This window comes from Eupeodes corollae, chromosome 3 (assembly GCF_945859685.1).
Source record: "Eupeodes corollae chromosome 3, idEupCoro1.1, whole genome shotgun sequence".
NCBI lineage: Eukaryota > Metazoa > Arthropoda > Insecta > Diptera > Syrphidae > Eupeodes > Eupeodes corollae.
In genome coordinates, this window is record NC_079149.1 from 80,967,468 (window position 1) to 80,977,016 (window position 9,549).

A 9,549-nucleotide genomic window follows, 5' to 3' on the forward strand; every position below is an offset into this window, starting at 1 on the left:
TAATTTTCCTTGCAGACTTCCGAAACTATTTCTTTGCGAGTTTTGCTTGAAATACACTAAAAGTAAGGCAGTTTTAGCACGTCATCAAGACAAATGCTATTGGAGGCATCCGCCTGGTACAGAAATCTATCGTAATGATGACATTTCCGTCTTTGAGGTTGATGGAAATATCAACAAAATTTACTGTCAGAACCTTTGTTTACTGGCGAAATTGTTTCTCGATCATAAGACATTGTATTATGACGTTGAACCTTTTCTGTTTTACATACTTACAAAGAACGACAAAAAAGGATGTCATTTGATTGGATACTTTTCCAAAGAAAAACATTGCATGCAAAAGTATAACGTTTCGTGCATTATGACTATGCCGCAGTATCAACGACAAGGCTTTGGAAGATTTCTCATCGACTTTAGTTACCTATTAAGCCGTGAAGAAGGCCAGCTTGGTACACCTGAAAAACCACTATCCGATTTAGGTCGACTATCGTATCATGCGTATTGGAAGTCTGTGGTCTTAGAATATCTTTACGAACACCGCAATAGAGACAAAATAAGTTTTAGACATATTGCAAACAAAACTGGATTATTTCTACCAGATATTGCATTAACGTTTCAGCTTCTCAATTTTGTAAAGCTAGGACGTAAAAAAGGCGACATTCGCTATAAGATATACATTAAAATAAATTGGACGAAAGTCATGCAGCATCATGAAAAAGTTCTGAAAACAACAACAAGAATCCCCATTGAACCGGAATGTCTACGTTGGACACCATTACTTTCAAATGTTCCAACTTCATTGACTATGACAAAGTTTAGTTGCTCAGATTCCGAAAATGAAAATGATATTTGCAGTATGTCGGACATGACATCAACAAAATTTCCCCAAGATGCAAAACAGGAACTGTCTGAAATGGGTATGACTACACGAAACATAACAGGAAATCTTAGTAAGGGAAAAAAGGTCGCAAATAAGAAATTGGATGCAAAGAATAATTTAGAACTAAAGAATGTGACCGAAATTAAGCCAAACGTTAATAAGCGGAAAAAACTTGTATCGAAAAACGACACACCCGCAAAGACAGCGACGGAAGATACAACATGTACACCGCAAACTGGTTCTGATTTAAAAGAAATAATCGAAATAACATCGTCAGGGAGGAGACGAGCACGGCCTTTAAAGTTTTTTGAAACAACATTTGGTAGCAGTGCAAGGGATCAGTCTCGGAGTGAAACTGAAAAAAGAAATTATTTCAAAAATTCTATTCTCGATGGAAATTTAAAAGAAGGACCTAACTTAAAACGTAAAAGAAGTAAAACTCCTATTGAAAATGGTGACACACCTACTTCTGCGGTTGTTGAAAACAAAAAAAGTCGTTTAAGCCTAAGAACCAGGATTGAAACCGACAAAAAACAGAAATATGTTTCAACGTTATTACGTAGACGTCACGAAAGGCTTGCTTCGACTAGGAAAAAAAGGTGGAGGGGCATAATAAATCAGACTGAAGAAACTAGATCAAGCAGGTCAATGCGTTTAGCCAATCGAAAACCACCGTCATTTCTTTCAAAGACCTTGGAAAACAATGAAGTAGAAGAAATTGATCTAGATATCAGTGAAAATACTACAAGCTCAATTAAACGTGAAGCTGAAGTCAGTCAAGAAGCCACTGGCCCTGTAGAGAATAGGAAAAGGCGTTTTAACAAAAAGAAGATTGCGAATTCTTCAGTTAATTTAGATGGTGCGTGTTCAAGTGATGATCATATTCACGCAGCTGTTTTCCAAAGCCCAGGCAAGTCATCGAATGAAGCAGAGAAATGTGATAAAGTTAAGTCTACAAGTAAGATATCAACAGAAACAAATACAAAGGTGGCCACCAAAAATGAAAAAGAACGAACTATAAAGGATTCTGATGAGAAATTGTTGCAAGAAGAAAAGAAAATTATTATAAATGTTGCGCCTAAATTGCGAGGAAAGCGAAATGGAACTCAACAGCGTGGAGATTTGTCGATTTTATCTGATAGCTGCACAACTGATGATAGCAAAAGTGAAGATTTTAAAGCCATAGAAGAAGATAAATCTAAACTAGAAAAACCAATTGTTAAATCGATTGTTAATGTATCCTTAAACGAAAATATTTCCGCAACAAAACAGAAATCGGATACAAAAGCAAGTGATGATAAGGTCTTAGATGCTGTAGCAAAAAAGACAAAGAAAAGCTTGCAATGCGAAACTTTTCGTAACGATGCATCACTTGAATTAGTTGCTTCTCAAGTAGCACAAGAGAAAAAATCAGCTGCCCCAAATGATCAGTCATTAGAAGAAAATAAAAACACTCCCCATATAAAGGAGGACATTAACGTTGATCGTTTGCAAACGGTACTTGCCAGTGCTGGACACGAAAGTGCTGCTAAAGATGCAGAGCATGAAAGTATATCTGAAAATCTAGCCGATGGAAAAGAACCCTTAATAAGTGAAATACCAACGTCTAAACCAGCACAGACAAACGAGCTAGAAAAACTCGAAAGACCGCAAATTATCGTTGACAATAAAATAGACACAAATTACAACCAGCCAAAAACTGTTGATATTCCTTCCAGTATTTCCCTAGGCTCCAAAGCCAGCGAATCTCTAAACACAGATTCTAAGCAAACTGAAAAACCATTGATGATTGATTTGTCTGGTAACGACGCTGCTAATACAGTTTGTAATCGAACGGAAATGAAAAAAGAAGCCGAACAAAGTTCAAACAGAACCGCACCAATTCAATTAGGTACATCAACGGTGATATCTAGAATTTCAGAAAATGATGGTAATGAAGTTAAACAGAATCAAATTTTATGTCAGAGCAAACCAAACCGTAAACAACAAATACAAGCTAATGAAAGTACAGCACCTGCTGAACAGCTACAAAAAACTCCTGCAGTCTCGGAAGAATCGCTTCAAAAAGAAAGCTGTGCTCAACAGAACCAACCGTTGCAACAAACCTCACAACAGCCACAGCTGATCCAGCAACAAAAGCAGCAGCAGCATCAACAACAGCCACAACAACAGCCACAACAACAACAGCCACAACAACAACAACCACAACAGCCACAACAATTGCAGCAGCTACAACAAAATACACCACTACAACAGCATACATCGCAACAACAACATACTAAACAGCTTGCACAACATCAACATGCTCAACAACATCACGTACCACAACAGCATACACAGCAACAACTACAACAGCAACAACTGCATCAACAAAAACAACATCAACAGCAACAACAACAGCAAAAGCAGCAACAACAGCAGCAGCAACAACAACAACAACAGCAACAGCAGCAACAACAACAACAGCAGCAACAACAGCAGCAACAGCAGCAGCAGCAACAACAGCAACAGCAGCAACAACAACAACAGCAGCAGCAGCAACAACATCAAAAGCAACATCAGCAACAACAATTACAACAACAAAATCAGGCAACGCATCAATCTATACAACAACAGAATGTGTTTCAATCTATTAACACATCTAAAAATACTACTTCACAACATGTAGAAGCTGTGCCAGTTCAACAACGGCAACCGGAAATCTCTATTCCTCAAATCGACCTCACCTCTTCAAAACTATCGACTGAAAACAAGAAGATAGTCGATCGAGAAGAAAGTCGACGAACGACAAATTTTCAGTTGCAATGCATTAACAAAGCCAACTTAAAACAAAAACAAGCACAAAATGATAATACAGCAGGCAACACAGATTGTCCAGATGTTGAGAAGAAAGCTGGCACTGAGCGTATTAAGTCGGAACCTAAAAAACAAAGCGATCAAATTAAAATAGAAAAAGTACAACAGACTCCATCGTCATCTCCCAATAGTTCCTCGGCTTCTTGGAACACTCTTCTTTCGACCCAAAATAGTAAAACTGGTAACAATTTTACCACTAATAAGAATCAATCTACAATTTTGGCTAGAACTGCAACTTCGGTAAAACAGGAAACAAACACTTATGGTGGAATGCATATACCTTTTACGTCTGCAACATCGTCATTGACTCTGTCCTCAATGGCATGTTCACCATCGCAACATGAAAAGTTTTCATCAACTACAAAGAGCATTGAACAAAAACAAACGCATGCAACTGTTGACCTTAATAAAATAGCTCCCCAATTCGCAATGAATCAAATGCCCAACTACCATGCGTCTCCGCATCCACAGTATTGGCAGTGGGACTATTATCCGGGCTACAATTTATCGCACCTGGACGCAAGTGCCGTTCAAAAAACCCAAAATAAGTACAAGGATTTGGCCACTTCGATGGCATATGGACATACTTTTTCACAAAATCTCTACCAAAACACCTTAGCTATGCAACAACAACAGCAAACACATCAAATACAACAAGCAATAGCAGTGCAAAAAGAAAAACAAAGAGTAGATAGAAAGAACAGCAGTTCCAATACAGAAAAACAACTCTCCAATAGTTCAACCAATACTAGTAGTTCCAAGAAGGAAGATAAGCAACTTGCAAAGGAAACCACGAATAGCAGTTGTAGTTTGAACAAACAACCGCAAAGCAACTACGATAACAGTCAAATATACAATCAGCAACAGCCAAAAATAGCAAACGGCAGTGTGAGCAACACCAAAAATAATATTAAATCGATCGAAAACTCCCACAAGCATTCGACGAACATATCCCAACATAGTAGTGTGTCTGTTCAGCAACAGAATCAATCGACGAGCACAATCAACCAGAACACATTGAATCTTATGAATCAACAGCAGCAACAACAGCATCTATCACAAAAAACTAGCCACGATCAAGATTTGGCCCCGAATTCTGCCACTGCTCTGGACAACATGAAACAAAGCTCATCCTCGACGGAAATCTCTTCAATGGTTGTGTACACCCCGGATTCTACGAATAACTCTGTTCATGGCTTACAGCATCACTATGACCAGTGTGAAATTGATGTAGCACAGTTGGGTCTTGAATCTCCCACCAGCATAGCTAGCGATATAACTTCGCAAAATTCTGTTGAAAATGTCCGACCGCCTAGTGTACAGATACAACATCAACAATTTTCCGATTGTTCGATGCAACAAACGCAAACAAATTCATCATCTCTTCATATGACTATTCATCAGACGAATCAGCAAAATAATATGAATATTGCAACAGCTAGCCCGCCGCAGAACATTGGTCTAATGGGTATTTCGGGAAACATATCAAACCAACAGCAGACACAACAAAATCAAAATAGAAAGATATCGCAACAGGTGTGTGTAATTTATTTTAAATTATTTCTTAATTTTTTTCCCGAAAGAGAAGCTTCTTTTATATTATTAAGGTAGGGACTTTTATCGACTAAGTTAAGCTTAAATCTAAGTTTGAGATAGAAGTTGAATGGTCGTACAAATTCATAACTTTCGCCTTTAACTTTTAAAAGAAAGGTCAACAAAATATCTTCAAGATAATACCACTTTAGGTCAAATACCTATAACCAACGTATTCTCGAATACATAGCTTATACTTATAAGATGGTTTTTGATGGCTGAGATCTTGTGAAAAATCGGCAATGGCAGACAATTTGTTTTATAAAAATGTTTTGTTTAATTTATAACCTTTATTTGTGTATTTAATATGTGACGAGGAAAACAAAATTGGAGGAGTTCTTATGTGGTTCAGCCATCGGTTTTTAGTTCATGTAAATCTAGTATGATTTTTTATTATTCCTCAGTAGAGCTAGACTTGATAAAATGTAAATGCTGAGTTTCAAATAAAAACTATGGTTAGGTTAGGTTATAGTGGCTGTCCAAGATGGAAACGGACACACTTAGGCCAGTTTAATGGCCCATTGTGATACCACATGGATCTTGAGGCTTCCTCCTAAGCTCAATGGAACCAGTTTGAGTCCCTTACGAAACGTGAGAGGCTGATTATGCTCATATAATTTAGACAGTTTAGATTGTTAAAGAAGAATTCTCCTTGGTAATTCTTGAGTTTTCGAGCTAGAGCAGGGCATGTACAGAGAAGAAGAAGAACCTTTTCCTCCTCTTTCTCGCCCATACAGCTTCTGCAAAAGTCATTTGAGAATACCCCTAGTCGCGTGGCGTGCCTTCCTATTAGACAGTGTCCGGTTATGACACCTATGTATTCTCGAGCTTATATGCGATCTGCTTGGAGATAGCAAGCACCTTGACCGTTTTAAATCCAGTGTTGGCCAGATGTTTTTTATGAATTGACTCATGGTGATGTTGTTCCACCTGGTGCCTGCTCTCCTCACAGCGTCTTACACTTGCAAGATTGGTATGCCAGTGTGTGCCAAACGTGGTAGGATGGGCTGCACTGTACCGTTCCTGGCGAGTTCATCTGCCTTACAGTTACCTGGAATGTATCTATGGCCCGGCACCCAGCTAAGGTGAATATTAAACTGGTGTGCCAGCTCCATTAGAGATGTTCGGCTGTTATGGACTGTTATAGAGTTTGTAGAGACAGAGTCCAGTCCAGATTTGATAGCAGCAACGGATATCAGATGTTGATATCACGTTTTCTTTAAGCCAGGACAAGACTTCTTTTATCGGCAAAAGTTCCGCCTCGAACACGCTACTTAGGTTTTTAAACCATCTGTATTAAAATTGATTGATCCATCTTCCAGGAATGTCCTATCTTCCCAGAAAAATCTGGGAGGTATAGAAATCTTTAAATTTCTGTCGAATTGCAGTTGGGGGATGGTGTAGTCTGTGTGCTTTGGAATTGATTCTAAATACCTAAGATTTACGGAGTGGCCAATGTTGTTGTTAGTCCACTGCGATAAAGCTTTGAGGCGAATAGCAGAGCTTGCAGTTATTTGTTTGCTAAAAATGTCAAGAGGTGTTAGGTAGAATAAGGGGTCGTGCTAAGCAATCCGCTTATACATAGGCTAGCTGAACATTGGACTTTATTTAATTTATCCCGGCTTATTCCTTTCTCTAAAGCAGTCCACCATATTGCCACACCGTACATTAAAATCGGTCTGATTACCGATGTGTATAGCCAATGCGTGATTCTGGGTTGTAAACCCCATTTATTACCAATTTCTTTTTTTGCAAGAAAAGAGAACTACAGTAGCTTTTTTGACTCTTTCCTGTACGTTGCGTTTCCAATTTATTTTTTTATCTAAGACAAGACCCAGGTATTTAGCCTCGTCTGAGAATTTTAATTGGATTCCTTTAACATAGGGAGGGTTGACAAATAAAAACCATAATTTCAATTAAATTTAAACATTATCTTTCCTTATAACAAAATAATCTCTTTATAGGTAAGAAGTGCAAATACTGGTGCCCAACGGTCTTCAACCCCAAAGATAAGTCGTTCCAATAACAATACAAACACCCATCAGAGGCAAAGTAGTAGAAGCACTCCACCAAGAATAAGCACTGCAACCAGTAATAACAACACAGTGCAGCAACAGCTTGCAAGTCCAAATCAATCTATGCAGCAAATAAGCCAGCAACAGCAAAACCATCAAAATATTCAGCACATGCAACAATACGGCCATTTGGCTGGTTCCATTGTGCCCCATGTACATCATCACCAAGGAATGCATCAGTCTTCTGAATATTTAGCAATTCCTCAAATGGGTCAAAACTATTCAGGTAATTCACCTAATACTTACAACAGCGTTTCAATGCCGACAGTTATTCAACACCGAATGACTGGAAGCCATACATTAGCTAGTCCACATCAACGCCTTGGACCATCCCCGTCATCTTGCGCTGTATCTTCATCATCTGTGAACAATTTTTATGCAGGGGCTAATCCCGCTTCACAAACACCAGTTCCAATGGCAACACCCACAGCTATGTCGTCGGCACCAGCTATGCAAATAAACACAGCGACGACAACACCTGGAACAGTTCAAAGTATATCGTCCGTGGGTCCGACAACTCAAGGTCAAGGGAATGCAACCGGTGCTGCAACATCAGGAGGTGCAGCGTTATTAGTTGGTAATTTATCTAGTCTTTCAAAATTACAACAACTAACAAATGATTTGGAAGTTCAAACAAGCAATACATCTCCAGCGGGGCAGGTCAACTTAACGCCACCACCAAACAACCACCATCCCCATAGTACAATGACTCCACCACCATCCCATCTCGTGAATCAAAATAGGAATCTGACAACACCACCAACCGCTTTGCAAACCCAAATACCAGCTTTGCAGTACCACAAATATTACCCAGGCAATATGAATGGGGCTCCCACAATTGCATCTCTCTCAGAAAATCGTCCAATTCGTACTGCTTCTTCAGCACCTGTGCAACATATGTCAACTAGTGGACGTTCATCTACTGTAGCACTTAATCCAAATCTAATGTCACCTTATGGCGCCTTGAATGGGTACAGGATGACAACACAGCAAACAGCAGGCTACATAACAAATACTGCTGCAGCTACAAGCTTTATTAACAGTCCTGGAACCCAAATTCCTGTTCAAATGGGTGTAATGAACATGCAATCGCAATACCAAGATGCAAGTGCTATTCAAAGAGCCGCTCAACAGGGTTCTATGTATCCTACTTATAGTCCATATATACCGCTAAACGGAACAATGAGGAGATAGGATAGAAAAATTGTTAAAGATCGAGATAAATAATAATTTTTAAAAAATCTTTCGACAGAATCAACACAACTCTGAGAAGTTATGTTGTTTTTGTTTTTTTTTTTTTTATTATTATTTATTTAATTTATTTTCAGGACTAAGTGTTAAAAATAAAACTAAGCTATATTAGAAAATGCCTCTAAAAGAGCTTCAAAATATTTGACATACAATTGTTCGTTAATTATCGTTAAATTTTTTAATTGACTTAAAGAGATAAAGTAGCTACAGAAAACATATTCGTCTTTTTTGTTTCAGCTTTTAAATTCAATTAAAAAGAAAACTAATAGTTAATTGTTTAAATAGTTATTTCTTCTGTTGTTATTGGCGAGAAAGAGTATATTATTTTTAAAATTGTTTTTGCTTTTAAAATAAAGGTTTATCTCGATCTGACTTGGTGACGTAGTTTGTTACGTTCATAAAATTACAATAAAAAAACTCATTACATGATTGCATTGAAATAAGTTTTTTAGTAATGTAAATGAAACTTGCTAATAAATATTTTTTTTTACTAATTTATCATTAAATAAACGTTATACACAAATATGTAAGCTGTAAATAATTTCAATGTATAATAAAATAAACTTTTTTGCCTTTCATTGTACATAAAACGTTAACGCAAAATATTTAATTATGTCTGTAATATATACACGTTGCAGATTAATAATAAAGTATAATAAAAAAAAAACTATTTTAAAATTATTAATAAAGCCGATTTTCTTGAATAATCTGAGAGAAATAAAATTAATCTACCATAAACCGGGGTTACTTTGCTTCAATTTTCTTATAATTTTAAGAAAACCCCTTAGAAATATTGATTGAATCATTTTTTTCATTTTCTTCTATATTTTAAATAAATGGTTTTTGAACTACTTTAAATCGACAATCAATCTAAAGATACAATTAGACTAAATCAGT

The 9,549-nt window shown here is 37.3% G+C and overlaps 1 protein-coding gene across 6 annotated transcripts in view; it reads left to right on the plus strand.

Moving 5' to 3' along the window:
- Nucleotides 1-9,341, plus strand: part of LOC129952751 (uncharacterized) — a 28,420-nt gene extending 19,079 nt beyond the window's left edge. For 5 of the 6 annotated variants that reach the window (XM_056065559.1, XM_056065560.1, XM_056065562.1 and 2 more), the window contains exons 7-8: nucleotides 16-5,269; nucleotides 7,291-9,341. In XM_056065559.1, coding sequence (XP_055921534.1) covers nucleotides 16-5,269; nucleotides 7,291-8,595 — 6,559 coding nt within the window. In that variant the 3' untranslated portion in view covers nucleotides 8,596-9,341. The remainder of the gene's footprint in view (nucleotides 1-15; nucleotides 5,270-7,290) is intronic. The other variant, XM_056065563.1, reaches the window with a different exon arrangement.
- The last annotated feature ends 208 nt before the right edge of the window (nucleotides 9,342-9,549 follow it).